General features: G+C 48.9%; 1 protein-coding gene across 1 annotated transcript in view; it reads right to left on the reverse strand.

Annotated features, from left to right (window-relative positions):
- The window catches only part of LOC149428919 (cytosolic acyl coenzyme A thioester hydrolase-like), a 158,759-nt gene that overhangs the window by 23,555 nt on the left and 112,004 nt on the right, over positions 1-23,200 (reverse strand). Inside the window, exon 6 of the mRNA XM_089666943.1 lies at positions 14,649-14,833. Coding sequence (XP_089523069.1) covers positions 14,649-14,833 — 185 coding nt within the window. The remainder of the gene's footprint in view (positions 1-14,648; positions 14,834-23,200) is intronic.

Here is a 23,200-nt window from a genome sequence, read left to right on the forward strand (position 1 = left end):
GGGGCCACATTGAAAGAAGAGAAATGGTCTCAAGCTGAATTCCAGGTATGGTCATTTGGCTACATTGTTCCAGCTTGGGCCAATGTAACTATATATGTGCCATACCTGTGGGATCCCTCTAGAAGCCGCTAATGGTTGTAGTAAGTGCAGGTACTACACAGCGCAGGGGCGGACTGACCATTTGGGAATTCGGGCACTGCCCGAGGGCCCGGGGTCATTAGGGGGCCCCATGAGATGCCCCCTGGTACCTTTCATAGGCTTTTTTGGGTGTGGTTTGAGTGTGGGCGAGGATACAGGGGCCCCATGAGTTGTCAGTTCGCCCCTGACACAGCGACTACATTTATCGCCACTAGTTTCCAGGTCCCATGCTGAGCGGCTAGGCTGCTGCTTACTGAGCACAGATTGGCTGCTTGCCATTGAGCGCCATCCAGAGATCGCTTTGCATTTTCTCAATTAATTCAAAGCATTAACATGACGGCCCAAATTCCACCTTGTGCAATCACAGCGTATGTTCACTGAGAAAATGCAAAGCGTTCCCTGAATGACGCCGGTGCCCGGGGGGGGGGGGTCCTGTGTTCAGCAAGCAGCAGGACAGCCACTCAGCACAGGACCCGGAAGCTAGCGGTGCCTCCTACAGGGATTTCCAGCTTCCCGCTGGGTTCCTGCCGGCCAGGCATGGAACATACATACTATTGGTCCAAGCTGCAACAATGTAACTATGCAGAAATGTTCATACCTGGAATTCTTCTTTAACCCTAGGCTCACACACATGCAGACTTCAGTGCGTTCTCCAGTTTGCCAAAAAACGCACCACAGTCCATTTTAGCATGATTTCCTATGGGTCTGGGTCACGTCTTTCAACCAGCGCATGTTTTTTTTTTTTTTTGGAAAGGGACTTTTTTTCCTGCAGCAGATTGTGTTTTGCGTGTAATAGACTGCAATGGACCTGCATCAAAAACGCAAGTATGACAGTTCTGTTCATGTAGTGCGATCTTGATGCGGCTTTACACATCAAATTAGTGCAGGAACCTCGACCAAAGCTGAATATTAGTATGAGGGTTAAATGTTAGGATTACGGTTATCGATAGGGTGAGAGGTAAAGTTAGGGTTAGCGGTAATTGTTGACACACTAACCCTAACAATTATTGCTATCCCTATCTCCAGCCCTGACAAAACTGCTACCCCTAACTTTCAACCCCATCCCCAATGTTTACCGCCAACCATAACCCTCAACCCCAACATTCAACCCCATCCCCAATGTTTACCGCCAACCATAACCCTCAACCCCAACATTCAACCCCATCCCCAATGTTTACCGCCAACCATAGCCCTCAACCTCATCCCCAATGTTTACTGCCAACCATAGCCCTCAACCCCATCCCCAATGTTTACCGCCAACCATAGCCCTCAACCCCATCCCCAATGTTTACCGCCAACCATAGCCCTCAACCCCATCCCCAATGTTTACCGCCAACCATAGCCCTCAACCCCATCCCCAATGTTTACCGCCAACCATAGCCCTCAACCTCATCCCCAATGTTTACCGCCAACCATAGCCCTCAACCCCATCCCCAATGTTTACCGCCAACCATAGCCCTCAACCCCATCCCCAATGTTTACCGACATCCCTAGCTCTCAATCCCATCCCCAATGTTTACCGCCATCCCTAGCTCTGAACCCCAACATTCAACCCCATTCCCAATGTTTACCGCCAACCCTAGCCTTCAACCTCATCCCCAATGTTTACCGCCAACCCTAGCCCTCAACCCCAACATTCAACGCCATCCCCAATGTTTACCGCCAACCATAGCCCTCAACCCCAACATTCAACCCCATCCCCAATGTTTACTGCCATCCCTAGCCCTCAACCCCATCCCCAATGTTTACCGCCAACCATAGCCCTCAACCCCATCCCCAATGTTTACCGCCATCCCTAGCTCTCAACCCCATCCGCAATGTTTACCGCCATGCCTAGCTCTGAACCCCAACATTCAACCCCATCCCCAATGTTTACCGCCAACCCTAGCCTTCAACCTCATCCCCAATGTTTACCGCCAACCATAGCCCTAAACCCCAACATTCAACCCCATCCCCAATGTTTACTGCCAACCATAGCCCTTAACTCCATCCCCAATGTTTACCGCCAACGCTACCCCTCAACTCCAACATTCAACCCCATCCCCAATGTTTACCGCCATCCTTAGCTCTCAACCCCAACATTCAACCCAATCCCTAGCTTTCAACCCCAACATTCAACCCCAATGTTTACCACCAACCACAGCCCTTAACCCCAACATTCAACCCCATCCCCAATGTTCACCGCCAACCATAGCCCTCAACCCCAACATTCAACCCCATCCCCAATGTTTACTGCCAACCATAGCCCTCAACTCCATCCCCAATGTTTACCGCCAACCCTAGCCCTCAACCCCAACATTCAACCCCAACCCCAGTGTTCACCACCAACCCTAGCCCTCAACCCCATCCCCAATGTTCACCGCCAACCCTAGCCCTCAACCCCATCCCCAATGTTCACCGCCAACCCTAGCCCTCAACCCCATCCCCAATGTTCCCCGCCAACCCTAGCCCTCAACCCCAACATTCAACTCCATCCCCAATGTTGATCGCCAACCACAGCCCTCAACCCCAACATTCAACCCCATCCCTAATGTTCCCCGCCAACCCTAGCCCTCAACCCCAACATTCAACCCAATTCCCAATGTTCACCACAAACCCTAGCCCTCAACCCCAACATTCAACCCCATCCTTAAAGTTTACCCCCAACCCTAACTATAGCCCTTAACCCTAACATTCATCCCCAATGTTTACCGCCAACCCTAACCCCATCCCTAATGTTTACCGCCAACGCTTACCCTAGCCTTTAACCCTAGCCCTAACATGCAACTTTGGTCACATAAAGGTTCCTGCACTACTTTGATGCTACTTGAGTGCCAGAGAGTGTAAAGTCGCATCAGTCGCACTACATGGACAGAACTGTCATACTCGTCTATTATCCTGAAAAAAAAAAAGCAAAATGCACCACAAAACAGGCTAGAAAAAGGCATCAACTGCAACCTGCATCGATGAGCCTCAGCAGTGATTTGGACTTGTGCATTCCATGAACGCCTGGAAGGAAGGTGAATGCCCTGGGAGAGTTGGATTTCAAGGCTTGGCTTTCTATTTTAATCGGCATCTCCATTTAAACACAGTGCCGATTAATGTTTAATTGTCGGTGGCTCCGGAGCTGTGCCGCGGTGAAACTACTGACACAACGAATCCGCGTCAAGCCGCACAGACACAGGACAAGAGCAAGCCAGAGCGCCAGCCTAACAAATGTCAGTACCTTCGCTTCGAGGCACCCTAAAGTAATTTCTAGGTCACAAATCATTGCTGGAATAATCTGGCCTAATCTTTTCCTCATCCTCCCCCTCAGCGCCCGAGGACACAACATCTTTCATGTGGAAAGCCAGGCCGCGGCAATACACTGCTTCCAAAAACTGGCTGCAACAATGCAGGTAGAAGGACCTCGGATGGAATCCTCTCGGAAAGGTCAGCCTAGGTAAGGAGAACTGGATCTGCCCTACAGACCTATCCCATAACCACCTAACATACACCGATCAGCCAAAACTTTATGGACACTGACAGGTTAAGTGTACAACATTGATTATCTCATGACAATGGCATCTGAAAGTGGGTGGGAAATATTAGGCAGAAAGTGAACATGTCCCTCAAGTTGATGTGTTGAAAGCAGAAAAAATGGACAAGTGTAAGGAATTAAAGGACTTTGGCAAGGATCAAATAGTAATTTCTAGACAACTGGGTCAGAGCAACTCCAGAACTGCAACTCTTGTGGGATGTTCCTGATTTGCAGTGGTCAGGACCAAGAGGGGTCCAAGGAAGGAGAACCGGCCAACCAGTGACAGGGTCATGGGTGGCCAAGGCTCATTGATAAAGGTGGTGGGAGGGAAGGCTCATTAATAGAGGTGGTGGGGGGAAGGCTCACTGATGGAGATGGGGGGGGGGGGGGAGGAAGGTTCATTGATGAAGGTGGGGGGGGCAGGCTCATTGATTGAGGTGGGGAGGGAAGGCAAACTGTTGGGGGGGGGGGGGGAGGGAGACTCACTGATGGAGATGGGGGGACTGAAGGTCCATTGATGAAGGTGGAGGGGGGCAGGCTCATTGATGGAGGTGGGGAGGAAGGCTCACTGATGGAGGTAGAGGGGAAGGAGGGAGGCTCACTGATGGAAGTGGGGTGGGAGGCTCATTGATGGAGATGGGGGGAAGGAAGGTTCATTGATGAAGGTGGGGGGGGCAGACTCATTGATTGGGGTGGGGAGGGAAGGCAAACTGTTGGGGGGGGAGGGAGGCTCACTGATGAAGGTGGGGTGGGAGGCTCATTGATGGAGGTGGGGGGGCAGACTCATTAATGGAGATAGGGGGGAAGGCTGGTCCGTGTAGTCCAATCCAACAGAAGACCTACTGGAGCTCAGATTTCTGAAAAATGAATGATGGTTCTGATAGAAAGGTGTCAGAACACACAGAGCATCAGTTTGTTGTGTATGGGGCTGTGTAGCTTCAGACCTGTCAGGGTGCCCACGCTGACCCGTGTCCACAGCCAAAGGTGCCTACAAGGGGCCCGTGAGTATCAGAACTGGACCACGGAGCAACGGAGGATGGTGGCCTGGCTTGATGAACTGAATGGTTTATGGAACAGAACAAGTTTTAGGTGTTGACTTGGATTCTAAACTCTCCAAATCTCAATGTACTGTGGGAAGTGGCGGGAAAAAAAAAAAAGTCCGCTCCATGGAGATCCCCACCTCGCAAGTTGCAGGACTTAAAGGATCTGCTGATGACTAGACACTTCTGGCTGTGGACACGGGTCAGCATGGACACCCTGACTGGTCTCCAGCCCCAAATTTAACAAACTGCCATGAATATTTTTTCTGCTTTCAACACATCAACTTCAGAGACAACATGTTCACTTGCTACCCAATATAGCCCCACCCACTTTATGATGCCATTGTAAGGAGATAATCAATGGTATTCAATTATGGCTTTCTGGTCTATCCATCCTATCTACAGTGGCTATAAAAAGTCTACACGCCCCTGTTAAAATGTCAGGTTTCTGTGATGTAAAAAAATGAGACAAAGATAAATCATTTCAGAACTTTTTCTACCTTTAATGTGACCCATAAACTGTACAACTCGGTTGAACAACAAACTGAAATCTTTTAGGTGGAGGGAAGTAAATATAAAAAACTAAAAAAAATAGTTGCATAAGTGTGCACACCCTTACACTGATCCTTTAGATGTGATTCCAGTACTCAGTCTTTTTGGGGAGGAGTCTATCAGCACGGCACATCCTGACCTGGCAATATTTGCCCGCTCTTCCTTGCAAAAACACTAGGGCATCTCCTGTGCACAGCCCTCTTCAGATCACCCCACAGGTCTTCCATCGGATTCAGGTCTGGGCTCTGGCTGGGCCATTCCAAAACTTTCCTCTTCTTCTGGTGAAGCCATTCCTTTGTTGATTTGGATGGATGCTTTGGGTGGTTGTCATGCTGGAAGATGAAGTTCCTCTTCGTGTTCAGCTTTCTAGCAGAAGCCTGAAGGTTTTGTGCCGATATTGACAGATATTTGGAACTGTTTAATATTCCCGCTACCTTGAGTAAGACCCCAGTTCCAGCTGATGAAAAACAACCCCAAAGCATGATGCTGCCACCACCATGCTTCACGGTGGGTATGGTGTTCTTTTGGTGATGTGCAGTGTTGTTTTTGTGCCAAACATATCTTTTGGAATTATGGCCAAAATGTTCACCCTCGGTTTCATCTGACCAGAACACATTTTCCCACGTGCTTTTGGGAGACTTCAGATGTGTTTTTGCAGAATGTAGCCGGGCTTGGATGTTTTTCTTCGTAAGAAAAGGCTTCCATCTTGTCACTCTACCCCATAGCCTAGACATATGAAGAATATGGAGATTGTTGTCACATGGACCACACAGCCAGGACTTGCCAGATATTCCTGCAGCTCCTTTCATGTGGCTGTAGGCCTCTTGGCTGCCTCCCAGACCAGTTTTCTTCTCGTCTTTTCATCCATTTTGGAGGGACGTCCAGTTCTTGGTGATGTCACTGTTGCGCCATATTTTCTTCACTTGATGACTGTCTTCACTGTGTTTCATGGTATATCTAATGCCTTGGAAATTCTTCTGTACCCTTCTCCTGACTGATACCTTGTAACAATTAGATCCCTCTGATGCTTTGGAAGCTCTCTGCGGACCATGCTCAATCGGATTCAGGTCAGGTGATGGACTTGGCCATTGCATAACATTCCACTTCTTTCCCTTAAACTCTTTGGTTGCTTTTGCAGTCTGCTTTGGGTCATTGTCCATCTGCACTGTGAAGCGTCCAATGAGTTGTGAAGCATTTGGCTGAATATGAGCCGATAATATTCCCGAAACACTTCACAATTCATCCGGCTGCTTTTGTAAGCAGTGACATCATCAATAAATACAAGAGAAGCAGTTCCATTGGCAGCCATACATGCCCACGCCATGACACTACCACCACCATGATCACTGATGAGGTGGTATGCTTAGGACCATGAGCAGTTCCTTCTCCATACTCTTCTCTTCCCATCACTCTGGTACAAGTTGATGTCGGTCTCATCTGTCCATAGGATGTTGTTCCAGAACTGTGAAGGCTTTTTTACATGTCGTTTGGCAAACTCTAATCTGGCCTTCCTGTTGTTGAGGCTCACCAATGGTTTCCATCTTGTGGTGAACCCTCTGTATTCACTCTGGTGAAGTCTTCTCTTGATTGGTGACTTTGACACACATACACCTACCTCCTGGAGGGTGTTCTTGATCTGGCCAACTGTTGTGAAGGGTGTTTTCTTCACCAGGAAAAGAGTTCTTCGCTCATCCACCACAGTTGTTTTCCGTGGTCTTCCGGGTCTTTTGGTGTTGCTGAGCTCACCGGTGCGTTCCTTCTTTTTAAGAATGTTCCAAACAGTTGTTTTGGCCACGCCTAATGTTTTTGCTATCTCTCTGATGGGTTTGTTTTGTTTTTTCAGCCTAATGAAGGCTTCACTGATAGTGACAGCTCTTTGGATCTCATCTTGAGAGTTGACAGCAACAGATTCCAAATGCAAATAGCACACTTGAAATGAACTCTGGACCTTTTATCTGCTCATTGTAATTGGGATAATGAGGGAATAACACACACCTGGCCATGAAACAGCTGAGAAGCCAATTGTCCCATTACTTTTGGTCCCTTAACAAGTGGGAGGCACATATGCAAACCGTTGTAATTCCTACACCGTTCACCTGATTTGGATGTCAATACCCTCAAATTAAAGTCGACGGTCTGCAGCTAAAGCACATCTTGTTCGTTTCATTTCAAATCCATTGTGGTGGTGTATAGAGCCAAAAATGTTAGAATTGTGTCCATGTCCCAATATTTATGGACCTGACTGTATGTGTAAAAAAATAAATATATAAATGTAGACTTCTTATATCCACTGTATGTATATATATATATATATATATATATATACACACACACACACATATATACATTTTTATATATATATATATATATATATATATATCCATCCATCTTTCTAGTGGATATATATCCATATCTATCTAGTATGTCCATCTCATTTTTATAACCACAATACATGACATTTCACTATACAGCTCGGAAATATTTAACAGCGATTGATTCCGGAAGATAAAACGAAGCCTCTTGATCGATCCCCGTGCGCTCCAACCCGTCCCTAAATGTTTTCCTTTATTTATAGATCCTGTTCCATATCCCTTCCAGCCAGCCTTTAATATTTATGAGTACCTTTATTTCAGAGATATTATGCAATAATCTCATCTACGCGCCTCATTTGTCACAGGCCTGACGCTTCAACGTTCCCATCCTATAATTAGAGACGAGTACCGGCTAATGACCAATGTTCCATTACAATCATTTCCCAAAATAGAGAGCGTCCTAACGACTTCCTTCCCCAGATCCTATCGGGTACCTGGAGCTGAAATTTGGGGTTTAAAAAAAAAAGTCAAGAAAGGAACTTCGGTCTTTAATCATCGGAGGAGGTAATGAGGTCTATGGCTCATTGTCAAAGATAGCGCCAAAAGGAATTTTCTCCCCTGGAGATACTTCACTCATCCATCGGTTGGATACAAGTTATGAAATATTTTATTATACTCCGATCGCCTAAAAAGGTCTATTTTGTGAGAAAACTTGCCATGAAAAAAAGCTGGCATAAGTGTCAGGTCTGTAGTACCCATTTTAGGAAATTCTTCCCGCTCATGCCCCGCTTTCCCTCTGCCTCCCTGCTGTGGAGTCGGCCTGTATTTAAAGGGGAACTTCACTCTCCCAATCAACATGAACTATTTTTCATCTGTATTAGAGAACAGATAGGACAGGCTATCGAGTCCATGTGAAGGCCGCAATACATATATAAACGTTGCAGCTTTCAAGTGGTTTACTGGGTTTATGGGCCAAGAAATCGGCCGGAACCCCGACATTTGTTTTCTCTTCAGCCGATAGCCGGCTTTCTATCAAAAGCAGTCCTAGCGGCTCTTCAGCCACGAGCTCGCTTTCTGTAGTGGTGGGAGGGGGGCAGCCCCCCAGCTTTCTGTAGTGGTGGGAGGGGACAGCCCCCTACCTTTCTGTAATGGTGGGAGGGGACAGCCCTCCTGCTTTCTGTAGTGGTGGGAGGGGACAGCCCGTCAGATTCTGTAGTGGTGGGAGGGGACAGGGGATGCCCCCCCCCCCCCTCCTGTCACTCGCCAATGTTTCTCAGGCTTACTGGCCAACAAACAATCCGACGGTGCGGCCGGCTGAGGATGGAGGCGATGAGAGACTCTATGGTCTCTGATCACCTCTATCATGATGGAGGACCACACCGACGTCATAACGTCAACATCAGGTAGGAGGCGAATGTAACATTGTTTTTTTTTTCTGTAGTTTTTTCTGATTTCTGTAGTGGTGGGAGGGGATGCGCCCCCCTTCTGCCACTCGCCGATGTTTCTCAGCCAAAAAACAAACCAATGGAGCGGTCGGCTGAGGATGGAGGCGATGAGAGACTCTATGGTCTCTGATCACCTCTATCATGATGGAAGACCAGAATGACATCATAACGTCAACAACAGCTAGGAGGTGAATGTAACTTTTTTTTTCCTTTTTTAAAGCAAAAGTTAAAACTTGTTATTTTTTTTCGATCTTTTGCTTTTTAAAAAGTAAAAGATTTGGGGTCTTTTTGACCCCAGATCTATCCTAAAAGAGGACCTGTCAAGCTCATTTCTATTTCGAGGGATGGAACCAATGACTCTATGGTCTCTGATCACCTCTAATGTGATGGAGGACCACAGCGACGTCATAACGTTAACATCAAGTAGAAGGTGAATGTAACATTTTTTTTTTTCTTTTTTAAAGCAAAAGTTCAAACTTGTTTTTTTTTCTTCAGTCTTTTGTTTTTTCAAAAGGTAAAAGATTTGGGGTCCTTTTGACCCCAGATATATCCTTAAAGAGGACCTATCAAGCTTATTTCTATTTCGAGGGATGGAGGCAACGAGAGACTCTATGGTCTCTGATCACCTCTATCATGATGGAGGACCACAGCGACGTCATAACGTCAACATCAACTGGGAGGCAAACATAATGTTTTTTTTTTCTTTTTTAAAGCAAATCTGTTTTTCTTAATTGCACGCAAATGTGCGGCCGCTCGGCGTCAAGGCCCAGATGCCGGGAGGCTGCACATTTACGTGCGGCTGGTGCCAAGAGGTTAAACTTGTAAACAAAACGCCCCAGAAAATGCTTGGTCTTTAAAGCAGAGTTCCACCTGAAAAAAAAAATAAAATAAAAAAAAATAAAGTCAGCAGCTACTAAAACTGCAGCCATTTACCTGGCCCTCGGTCCAGCGGAGTCCTCACCATGGCTGGGTTCACCGGCCGTCTTCTCTCCCCGGCGCCGACATCTTCAGTGTGGGCACCCGGCTGTGACAGCTTGCCCACTGCGCATGCGCGAGTAGCGCTGCTCTTTGTGAATGGACCTGTAGTCTTCATGGACCTGTCACGTGTCCCAGAAGACCACGGGGAGGGAGGGGGGAGGACAACTTCTGCTTACGATCGCCTAGGCCAGGGGTGGGCAACCTGTGGCTCTCTAGCTGTTGTGGAACTACATTTCCCATGAGGCATTGCAAAAATTACCCATGAGGCATTGCAAAAAAACTGACAATTACAGCTATGACTTGCAGAGGCATGATGGAACTTGTAGTCCTGCAGCTCTCAGGTTGCCTACCCCAGGCCTAGGCGATCGCAGCAGAAGTGGGAGCGGGTACCTGTCAAATTCGGGTACCCCCACTCTCCCCCGCTCCCCAAAGGTGCCAATCCTTAATGGGGAGCGGGGGACAAAGCATTAAAGCAGAACTTCCCCTTTTGGGTGGAGCTCCGCTTTAAGTCGCTTTGTACTTGTTTTAAACTTTTTGTTTTACATTTCTTCAGTTGCTTCCTGGTTTCTGGCCTAGGCCCTGGTCACTGATGGGCACTGAAAGGCAGCACTCATATATGGCACGGATAGGCGGCACTGATGGGCATTGATAGGTGGCACTGATGGGCGACACTGAAAGGCAGTTCTGATGGGCACTGATATGTGGCATTGATGGGCACCGACAGGTGGCACTGATGGGGCTACACTGATCATCAGTGCACTGATGATCAGTGTAGATGTTCCCTCTCAGGAATGCTGCTTACCGGTTCTCCTCTTGCGCTGTGAGCATGAGGAGAGGATTGCCGATAACCTGCATTTTCTGATTGGACACAGCTGATCACATGATAGTCCCGATGCCATCGGCTCTTTACTCTGATTGGTGAACCTCTGTGTCCCAGGGACCACCGATTGTTGTGCCGCGAATCCCTGGGGGCGCGCATGCGCAGTTAGAGTGGGAGGACACCATATGACGTCCTCCCAGAACGAGAGAACTGCCGCCCGTCCTTCATTTATATGGCGGGCAGGAGGTGGTTAAACAAGCTGGTAGACAGATCGGGGTAAGGAGTTCCAGAAGATGGCAGAGGTTCTGGACAGATTAGCGTAGAGTATTCCAGAGGACGGTACAGGATTTTGAGAGATTGGGGTAAGGAGTTCCAGAGGGTGAAAGAGGCTCTGAAGAAGTCCTGGAGGTGATCACAGATGGAGGAGGGAGCTACACGGCAGGAGGGTCTTGGGAGCAGCAGAGAGGACAGTTCGGGCGTTAGTCTGAGATAAGATTGGTGATGGAGCTCGGGAGCAGAGCTGTGGACGACTTTGCAAGTTTTGGGGAATATTTTGAATTGTATTTGTTGGGCCAATCGAACGTCAGTGAGGGGATTGGCAGAAATCCAAGGATACAGGGCCTGTCTATAGAGAAGTGATGTATCAAGATTCGTAAGCGATTGCCAATGATTCGCTGTATCACCAATGATCGAACCGCCAAACGCCGCACTATAGTAGTACAGATAATATAGGAAGATAAAATAATGATACAATGTTATTTATTGATACAATCGGGAAGAATAATATAAATACTATAATATGAAATCTGAGCCGAGGACGGGGGAACCTGTTTATATGATGCTATAATGGAGTCTAGGAAGGGACTGGAGAGGAAATCCCCTTCATCCCCGTAATTGGAAATGACAGATCCAGCCTGCGCTCCATACATTGATGGATCAATATCCCATATAAATATCATTCGCAGACCTTCAATTACAAGATCATCAAATCGGAGGATCGCCGGCTGCAACTGCAAACAATGCCATAGAATAGACAAGGGGGGGGGGGGTTGCGGCGGCATTTTATCTGCTACACCTGAGTTGCCGCGTGCGGAAGATCGGAGCGCTGCGTGATGAATTTTAATGAAGTGCTCGGCGGATTATTTATAACCGCAATATATTTGTATTATGAAAACACGACAGACGTTTTATCTGCTTCTGTTTAATTATTTATGCTGTTTATGAAATGCAAACGATGGCGATGGATGAGGGGGAGGGGAGGGGGGGGGGGGGGTAATTCCAAAACTGAAAACCGGGTTTATGACGGAACACCCAGAACAGAACCTGGAGGGAAACAGTCATTAACCACTTCCAGTTCAGACACATTCCCCCCCTTCCAGTCTGGACGCTTTCCCCCCCTTCCAGTCCGGACGCTTTCCCCCCCTTCCAGTCCGGACGCTTTCCCCCCCTTCCAGTCCGGACGCTTTCCCCCCCTTCCAGTCCGGACGCTTTCCCCCCCTTCCAGTCCGGACGCTTTCCCCCCCTTCCAGTCCGGACGCTTTCCCCCCCTTCCAGTCCGGACGCTTTCCCCCCCTTCCAGTTCGGACGCTTTCCCCCCTTTCAGTTCGGACGCTTTCCCCCCCTTCCAGTTCGGACGCTTTCCCCCCCTTTCAGTTCGGACGCTTTCCCCCCCTTTCAGTTCGGACGCTTTCCCCCCCTTTCAGTTCGGACGCTTTCCCCCCTTTCAGTTCGGACGCTTTCCCCCCCTTTCAGTTCGGACGCTTTCCCCCCCTTTCAGTTCGGACGCTTTCCCCCCCTTTCAGTTCGGACGCTTTCCCCCCCTTTCAGTTCGGACGCTTTCGCCCCCTTTCAGTTCGGACGCTTTCGCCCCCTTTCAGTTCGGACGCTTTCCCCCCCTTTCAGTTCGGACGCTTTCCCCCCCTTTCAGTTCGGACGCTTTCCCCCCCTTTCAGTTCGGACGCTTTCCCCCCCTTTCAGTTCGGACGCTTTCCCCCCCTTTCAGTTCGGACGCTTTCCCCCCCTTTCAGTTCGGACGCTTTCCCCCCCTTCCAGTTCGGACGCTTTCCCCCCCTTCCAGTTCGGACGCTTTCCCCCCCTTCCAGTTCGGACGCTTTCCCCCCTTTCAGTTCGGACGCTTTCCCCCCCTTCCAGTCCGGACGCTTTCCCCCCCTTCCAGTTCGGACGCTTTCCCCCCCTTCCAGTTCGGACGCTTTCCCCCCTTTCAGTTCGGACGCTTTCCCCCCCTTCCAGTCCGGACGCTTTCCCCCCCTTCCAGTTCGGACGCTTTCCCCCCCTTTCAGTTCGGACGCTTTCCCCCCCTTCCAGTCCGGACGCTTTCCCCCCCCTTCCAGTCCGGACGCTTTCCCCCCCTTCCAGTCCGGACGCTTTCCCCCCTTCCAGTCCGGACGCTTTCCCCCCCTTCCAGTCCGGACGCTTTCCCCCCCTTCCAGTCCGGACGCTTTCACCCCCTTCCAGTTCGGACGCTTTCCCCCCTTCCAGTCAGGACGCTTTCCCCCCCTTCCAGTTCGGACGCTTTGCCCCCTTCCAGTCAGGACGCTTTCACCCCCTTCCAGTCCGGACGCTTTCACCCCCTTCCAGTCCGGACGCTTTCACCCCCTTCCAGTTCGGACGCTTTCCCCCCCTTTCAGTTCGGACGCTTTCCCCCCCTTCCAGTCCGGACGCTTTCCCCCCCTTTCAGTTCGGACGCTTTCCCCCCCTTTCAGTTCGGACGCTTTCCACCCCTTTCAGTCCGGACGCTTTCCCCCCCTTCCAGTCCGGACGCTTTCCCCCCCTTTCAGTTCGGACGCTTTCCCCCCCTTTCAGTTCGGACGCTTTCCCCCCCTTTCAGTTCGGAAGCTTTCCCCCCCCTTCCAGTCCGGACGCTTTCCCCCCCTTCCAGTCCGGACGCTTTCCCCCCCTTTCAGTCCGGACGCTTTCACCCCCTTCCAGTTCGGACGCTTTCCACCCCTTTCAGTTTGGACGCTTTCCCCCCCTTCCAGTCCGGACACTTTCCCACCCTTCCAGTCCGGACACTTTCACCCCCTTCCAGTCCGGACACTTTCCCCCCCTTCCAGTCCGGACACTTTCACCCCCTTCCAGTCCGGACACTTTCACCCCCTTCCAGTCCGGACACTTTCACCCCCTTCCAGTCCGGACACTTTCCCCCCCTTCCAGTCCGGACACTTTCACCCCCTTCCAGTCCAGGACAATTTGAAGCTTTCAGTTCTATCACACTTTGAATGACAATTGCGCGGTCATGCAACACTGTACCCATAGAAATTTTTTAGCATTTTTTTGAGACAGATAAAGCTTTATTTTGGTGGTATTTATTCACCGCTGGAATTTACATTTTTTTTGCTATATAAATGAATACGTCCAAAAATTTTGAAAAAATTATACAATTTTGCAAATAAATAATATTTCTTCATAAATCTCGGCCAACATTTATTCAGTTATCTTTTTAGTAAAAAAAAATAACCCTAATTAGTTTATAACCAAAAATTATAATTTTTAAACTTTTTATTATTATTTATGGGGTTTTTTTCTACATACTGTCACCCTAGCAGTACAGTCACCATGGTGACACTGTACTACTTGTGGGGGGCGATGAAGATTTTTATTTTTTTACACTGATTGCGTTTACACCCATAAAGGCTGTAAGAGGAATCATTTCTCCTTCTCTCTGGCTGCATTCCTGCAGCCATTGAGAAATACTGTGTGAGCTGTGATTGGTCACAGCTTGTCACATGGTACAAGGGTGTTGTGAATGGCCCTGTACCATGTGATCTCTGTGGTCATTCACAGATTTCACACGTAGTAAGCAATGGTGTCATTCGTTCGATGAAGGAGACGACTTGTACTTACCACCAGCTGAGGGACAGGAAGTGGTTTGAGGTCTTTGCTCAGAGACACGTACGTGAAGAAGGCGCTGACGGCCCGGAATCGCTCCTGGGTGTCACCCACCAGAGTGTCAGCGTCCACAAACACCTCGATCTCCATGGATTTGTTGCTGGTGAAGGTCATGCGCCCAGATATGGTGATGATACAACCTGAAACAGAAGAGAATGGGTTAAACGTCACAAACCCTCATTCACGGACGACACGCCTGTCAGACATCGAACATCTCCCACTATGTACAACACGCCTGTCAGACATCGAACATCTCCCACTATGGACAACACGCCTGTCAGACATCAAACATCTCCCACTATGGACAACACGCCTGTCAGACATCGAACATCTCCCACTATGTACAACACGCCTGTCAGACATCGAACATCTCCCACTATGGACAACACGCCTGTCAGACATCGAACATCTCCCACTATGGACAACCTGCCTGTCAGACATCGAACATCTCCCACTATGGACAAAACGATCTTCAATACTTCATTATTCTCTGCACCTCGGCTTCACCTTCGGCGTCCACCCAGAATTAACATTTCAGTGTTTGGTAAATGCAGACAGTCTGGTCTATATTTTGGGGTCTTTACTGCTAATATCTCAGAGATCAAACTACAACCCCCCCCCCGTAATGGAGATAAAGAGTGGAAGCTGCGTTTGTAGTCCTGTACAAAAGTGACAACCGTGGTTACCTCCATAGATACAGAGGAGCAGCCACTCAACCTTTGTACCACAAAGGAATCCTGGAAACAACTTTCCAGCCTCAGGAAACACCCACCAATCATTCATATTTTTACAATTCATGGTACATTAGCATGATGGCCATTGGGAAGGGTGAACCTTACATTGGGGGTCAGTGAGAATGTCCCTTACATTGGGGGTCAGTGGGAAGAATGTCCCTTACATTGGTGATCAGTGGGAAGAATGTCCCTTACATTGGGGGTCAGTGGGAAGAATGTCCCTTACATTGGGGGTCAGTGGGAAGAATGTCCCTTACATTGGGGGTCAGTGGGAAGAATGTCCCTTACATTGGGGGTCAGTGGGAAGAATGTCCCTTACATTGGAGGTCAGTGGGAAGAATGTCCCTTACATTGGTGGTCAGTGGGAAGAATGTCCCTTACATTGGTGGTCAGTGGAAAGAATGTCCCTTACATTGGGGGTCAGTGGGAAGAATGTCCCTTACATTGGGGGGTCAGTGGGAAGAATGTTCCTTACATTGGGGGTCAGTGGGAAGATTGTCCCTTACGTTGGGGATCAGTGGGAAGAATGTCCCTTACGTTGGGGGTCAGCGAGAAGAATGTCCCTTACATTGGGGGTCAGTGGGAAGAATGCTCCTTACATTGGGGATCAGTGGGAAGAATGTTCCTTACATTAGGGGGGTCAGTGGGAAGAATGTCCCTTACATTGGTGGTCAGTGGGAAGAATGCCCCTTACATTGGGGGTCAGTGGGAAGATTGTCCCTTACATTGGAGGTCAGTGGGAAGATTGTCCCTTACATTGGTGGTCAGTGGGAAGAATGCTCCTTACATTGGGGGTCAGTGGGAAGATTGTACCTTACATTGGGGGTCAGTGGGAAGAATGTCCCTTACATTGGTGATCAGTGGGAAGAATGTCCCTCACATTGGGGGTCAGTGGGAAGAATGTCCCTTACATTGGGGGTCAGTGGGAAGAATGTCCCTTACATTGGGGGTCAGTGGGAAGAATGTCCCTTACATTGGGGGTCAGTGGGAAGAATGTCCCTTACATTGGTGATCAGTGGGAAGAATGTCCCTTACATTGGTGATCAGTGGGAAGAATGTCCCTTACATTGGAGGTCAGTGGGAAGAATGTCCCTTACATTGGTGGTCAGTGGGAAGAATGTCCCTTACATTGGGGGTCAGTGGGAAGAATGTCCCTTACATTGGAGGTCAGTGGGAAGAATGTCCCTTACATTGGTGGTCAGTGGGAAGAATGTCCCTTACATTGGGGGTCAGTGGGAAGAATGTCCCTTACATTGGTGATCAGTGGGAAGAATGTCCCTTACATTGGTGGTCAGTGGGAAGAATGTCCCTTACATTGGGGGTCAGTGGGAAGAATGTCCCTTACATTGGAGGTCAGTGGGAAGAATGTCCCTTACATTGGTGGTCAGTGGGAAGAATGTCCCTTACATTGGTGGTCAGTGGGAAGAATGTCCCTTACATTGGGGGTCAGTGGGAAGAATGTCCCTTACATTGGTGATCAGTGGGAAGAATGTCCATTACATTGGGGGATCAGTGGGAAGAATGTCCCTTACATTGGTGGTCAGTGGGAAGAATGTCCCTTACATTGGAGGTCAGTGGGAAGAATGTCCATTGCTTTGGGGGATCAGTGGGAAGAATGTCCCTTACATTGGAGGTCAGTGGGAAGAATGTCCATTGCTTTGGGGGATCAGTGGGAAGAATGTCCCTTACATTGGAGGTCAGTGGGAAGAATGCCCCTTACACTGGGGGTCAGTGGGAAGAATGTCCCTTACATTGGGGGTCAGTGGGAAGAATGCTCCTTACATTGGGGGTCAGTGGGAAGATTGTACCTTACATTGGGGGTCAGTGGGAAGAATGTCCCTTACATTGGTGATCAGTGGGAAGAATGTCCCTCACATTGGGGGTCAGTGGGAAGAATGTCCCTTACATTGGGGGTCAGTGGGAAGAATGTCCCTTACATTGGGGGTCAGTGGGAAGAATGTCCCTTACATTGGAGGTCAGTGGGAAGAATGTCCATTGCTTTGGGGGATCAGTGGGAAGAATGTCCCTTACATTGGAGGTCAGTGGGAAGAATGTCCATTGCTTTGGGGGATCAGTGGGAAGAATGTCCCTTACATTGGTGATCAGTGGGAAGAATGTCCCTTACATTGGAGGTCAGTGGGAAGAATGCCCCTTACACTGGGGGTCAGTGGGAAGAATGTCCCTTACATTGGGGGTCAGTGGGAAGAATGCTCCTTACATTGGGGGTCAGTGGGAAGAATGTCCCTTACATTGGGGGTCAGTGGGAAGAATGTCCCTTACCTTGGGGGTCAGTGGGAAGAATGTCCCTTACATTCGGGGTCAGTGGGAAGAATGTCCCTTACATTGGGGGTCAGTGGGAAGAATGTCCCTTACATTGGTGGTCAGTGGGAAGAATGTCCCTTACATTGGTGGTCAGTGGGAAGAATGTCCCTTACATTGGTGATCAGTGGGAAGAATGTCCCTTACATTGGGGGTCAGTGGGAAGAATGTCCCTTACCTTGGGGGTCAGTGGGAAGAATGTCCCTTACATTGGGGGTCAGTGGGAAGAATGTCCCTTACATTGGTGATCAGTGGGAAGAATGCCCCTTACATTGGGGGTCAGTGGGAAGAATGTCCCTTACATTGGGGGTCAGTGGGAAGAACGCTCCTTACATTGGGGGTCAGTGGGAAGAATGTCCCTTACATTGGGGGTCAGTGGGAAGAACGCTCCTTACATTGGGGGTCTGAGACTTATCTGAGATGCAGAAATTGTTCATTGCCCAAGGAACACCTAACAACCAATGGAGGAACCCTGATTGAGAATGACTGCAGTGGAGTGAGTGTTGTCATCTTGGGGCAGGAAGTGTGTTATTCCCATGATTACCAGATGAAAATAAATGGAAAAACATTGAAAAAATTTGAGGCATATTTGGCAACTATTGGGAAAGGCGGCTCCCACGCCATGCAATGCACTGGAAAAATGTCAGCTTCAATCTGATTGGTGCAAAATGTAGGTTTAAATGTTTCCGTGTTTTCTAAACTACTCAGAAGGTTCTTTAGTAACAATGTCTACCCCCCCCCAAAAAAAATGGTTATGCAGAATTGGTGGTAAACCCCCCCAAAAAAAAAAAAAAAAAAAAAAAAGAGAAAAACTTGTGCATTTCAGTCTATGTAGACGCCGTGATCTGCGCCATCTTCCCACCCTTCCCGGAGTTTTCCGTCCGCCTCCCAGTACTACAGACACAATAAGAGGATTCTCGTTTGGCAAACATTGCTGTAAATGACTTACGGTATGAAAGATTGAAGACACGGCCTTGGCCATGGGGGGAATGTTATATATATAACAAGAGAGCGCCAGTTTCTATAATTAAAAAGTTAAGGGATTATATTAGAAAGGAAAGGCATGTCACGGACTAAAATCCAGTATTAATTTTTAAAAGGGATAAAAGCATTGCTGAACTTTATACATGGTTGGCAGTGCAGGACAGATGGCCTGTTATATGAAGGATGGCGATGCTTCTAAAAGACTCTGAAAGAACGCGGTACTTTGGGCTCCGGGGACATGGGAGCTGAGCGGGCCACGAGCTCCACATTAACAGTTACAGGGGATTCTAGCATGGAATGCAGAAGAGGCAGCCGCTTCATCCTCTTGTATGAAAATCCTTGTGGGGATTGGTGAGTTCTGTTAAAGCTGAATCCTGGACACCCAAAAATTACCGTATTTTTTGCTCCATAAGACGCACCTAGGTTTTAGAGGAGAAAAACAAGAATAAAATATTCTGAGCCAATGGACTGCGGACACGGTACAGGAGATGACCAGAGACTGCGGACACAGTACAGGGGATGACCAGAGACTGCGGACACAGTACAGGGGATGACCAGAGACTGCGGACACAGTACAGGGGATGACCAGAGACTGCGGACACAGTACAGGAGATGACCAGAGACTGCGGACACAGTACAGGAGATGACCAGAGACTGCGGACACAGTACAGGAGATGACCAGAGACTGCGGACACAGTACAGGAGATGACCAGAGACTGCGGACACAGTACAGGAGATGACCAGAGACTGCGGACACAGTACAGGAGATGACCAGAGACTGCGGACACAGTACAGGAGATGACCAGAGACTGCGGACACAGTACAGGAGATGACCAGAGACTGCGGACACAGTACAGGAGATGACCAGAGACTGCAGACACAGTACAGGAGATGACCAGAGACTGCGGACACAGTACAGGAGATGACCAGAGACTGCAGACACAGTACAGGAGATGACCAGAGTCTGCGGACACAGTACAGGAGATGACCAGAGACTGCGGACACAGTACAAGGGATGACCAGAGACTGCGGACACAGTACAGGGGATGACCAGAGACTGCGGACACAGTACAGGAGATGACCAGAGACTGCGGACACAGTACAGGAGATGACCAGAGACTGCGGACACAGTACAGGAGATGACCAGAGACTGCGGACACAGTACAGGAGATGACCAGAGACTGCGGACACAGTACAGGAGATGACCAGAGACTGCGGACACAGTACAGGAGATGACCAGAGACTGCGGACACAGTACAGGAGATGACCAGAGACTGCGGACACAGTACAGGAGATGACCAGAGACTGCGGACACAGTACAAGGGATGACCAGAGACTGCGGACACAGTACAGGGGATGACCAGAGACTGCGGACACAGTACAGGAGATGACCAGAGACTGCGGACACAGTACAGGAGATGACCAGAGACTGCGGACACAGTACAGGAGATGACCAGAGACTGCGGACACAGTACAGGAGATGACCAGAGACTGCGGACACAGTACAGGAGATGACCAGAGACTGCGGACACAGTACAGGAGATGACCAGAGACTGCGGACACAGTACAGGAGATGACCAGAGACTGCAGACATAGTACAGGAGATGACCAGAGACTGCAGACACAGTACAGGAGATGACCAGAGACTGCGGACACAGTACAGGAGATGACCAGAGACTGCGGACATAGTACAGGAGATGACCAGAGACTGCGGACACAGTACAGGAGATGACCAGAGACTGCAGACATAGTACAGGAGATGACCAGAGACTGCAGACACAGTACAGGAGATGACCAGAGACTGCAGACACAGTACAGGAGATGACCAGAGACTGCGGACACAGTACAGGAGATGACCAGAGACTGCAGACACAGTACAGGAGATGACCAGAGACTGCAGACACAGTACAGGAGATGACCAGAGACTGCAGACACAGTACAGGAGATGACCAGAGACTGCAGACACAGTACAGGAGATGACCAGAGACTGCAGACATAGTACAGGAGATGACCAGAGACTGCAGACATAGTACAGGAGATGACCAGAGACTGCAGACACAGTACAGGAGATGACCAGAGACTGCAGACAGTACAAGGGATGACAAGGAGACTGTGGACCTTTGGGGAGGGAGGGGGAGCGGGTACCTGTCAAATTCACTTCTGCGGAGGTGTCCTCCCTTTAGCGCGGGAACCCGGCTGTGACAGTTGGGTGCTCACTGCGCATGTGCGAGAAGCGCTGCGCTTTGTGAATGGCCCGGCGACTTCTGCATGCACAGCGAGCACCCGGCTGTCACAGTCGGGTTCCCACACTAAAGATGCCGGCACAGGAAGAATAAGATAAGGTCCTGCTGCAGGGAAGAGCTGAGCGGCCGGCCCGATATTCTGGCACGGTGTCGACAGCGGAAATACCAGACCGGCCGCTCTATATTCGCTCCATAAGACGCACTGACATTTTCCCCTTTTTTGGGGGGGAAAAAGTGTGTCTTATGGAGCGAAAAATACGGTAATACATTAGATCTGCCATTCTCAACCAGGGTTCCATGGAATCCCAGGTACCACAGTCAGGGGTCAGGCTCGGAGACCACTTGCTACAGCAGAAGAGAGACTCCCACTGACCAGATAGGTATACAAGCAGGTCAAAGTGAAACAAAAAAGAAAGCGCACCAACCTTGCGCATTACCTCAGTAAACCATACATTTATTAAATTCAGAGTGATACTCACAAAAATTTAAGTAAATCAAGCATGTAAGTCCTCAAAGGAACATCGTAGGGGTAGACACTCAGAGTTTTGAAGGGCATCCATTCTTCATCAAAGCTCTGATGAAGAAGGGACCCCCTTCGAAACGCCTCAGCCGTACTCTGAGTATCTACCCCTACGATGTGACTCACACAGGCTTCACATTTCTAAAGTTCCTTTGAGGACTTACATGCTTGATTTACTTAGTTGTTTGTGAGTATCATTCTGAATTTAATAAAATTATGGTTTACTGAGGTAATGCGCAAGGTTGGTGCGCTTTGTTTTTTGTTTCACTTCGCAGTACTGGTCGGGCTTCCCCAGCCTTGTTTAGAGCTGCACAACCCTATATGCATTGGTGGTCAAATTTTTCAAGTTCTGGTTCCATCCATCCACCCTTATTCTGGGTCATAGAGTGCAGGAGAGGTCGTTTCTGATACAAGGTCACCCTGGTGGATGACACAGGCTCACCAAAGATGCAGGGTCTAAGTACCAACTAGTGTTTGCCATAGCTCCTGATGGTGGAGCTGGGTTTTTTTGCATGTTAGTACCAGGTTGCAGTCCTCAGGATTCTCCCACCAGGAGATGAGCAAGCTGGGGTCCAGTAGCAGATATAGCAGGTAGAGATTCAGCAGAAGCGTAGTTGAGGAACAAGCCAAAGGTCGGTAACAAGTGGTAGCGAAGATACAAGAGTGACGAGAGTGAGGTATTGGCTGGCGAGAGCACAATAATCTGTCAAACAGGAACATGGCTTAAACAGGAAGTTCGTGGGAGGTGCGAAGGGTTCAAGAGAAACAAGATATAAGGAAAGGTTGTCTAAGCTATCAGACAGGGAGCTGTCCAGCATCTCAGGTGGTTCAGAAAGAAGAGTTACCTTCAGACATAGCAAAAGTCCCGGCTTTAGACCCAGACCCTGACACTAGGGTTCCTCCAGAGGTTGCTAGGGGTTCCTTGAGCAGTGGCTAATTGGCATCCCATTTGATGGTGCCTGCATAGTTATGGGGCCAACACCACTAGGCAGAGCCAACAATATGATAATCTTTTTTAGCTGTCTGTAAGGGTGGAAGTTTGACCACTACTGCAAGGAGGGTATTCTTCACACTGAATTGGCTTTAGCAAAGGTTCCCTGATGACCTCAAAATTATTTAAAGGGTTCCTCTGGGGTAAAGAGGTTGAGAAAGGCTTCATTAGATGATCATTTTCTAATAATGGTATTCTGTACATACAGGGGTTAGACAAACAAACATACGGAAACACTGAATGAGCCAGGAGCGGCTCGATGATATTAAGGGCAGGAGACTGTGATGGCCATTTCAGAACCTTCACCTTTTTCTGCTGTGCCCACTGGAGGGTCACCTTGGCCTTGTGCTTAGGGTCATTGTTGTGCTGGAAAGTCCAAGAGTGTCCCATGCGCACCTTTTGTGCAGAAGAATGCAAATTGTCTTCCAATATTTTCTGATAACTGGCTGCATTCATCTTCTCATCAATTTTCACAAGATTCCCCGTGCCTTTGGAGCTCACACCTCCCCCAAAACATCAGTCAGCCACCACCATTCTCAAAGGTGGAGATGGGAATCCCTCTCCAAACATAGAACTTCTGGTTGTGAACATAAAGCTCTATTTTGGTCTCGTCAATCCAGATTACAGTGTGCCAAGGTGTTGTCGGGCATATTGTAACCGGGCTTTTTTCATGGCAGTAAAGACCTCTTTCTGGCAACTCGATCATGCAGCTCAAT

Source organism: Staurois parvus, unplaced genomic scaffold (assembly GCF_062004578.1).
Source record: "Staurois parvus isolate SC_StPar_1 unplaced genomic scaffold, SC_StPar_1.0 ptg002922l, whole genome shotgun sequence".
NCBI lineage: Eukaryota > Metazoa > Chordata > Amphibia > Anura > Ranidae > Staurois > Staurois parvus.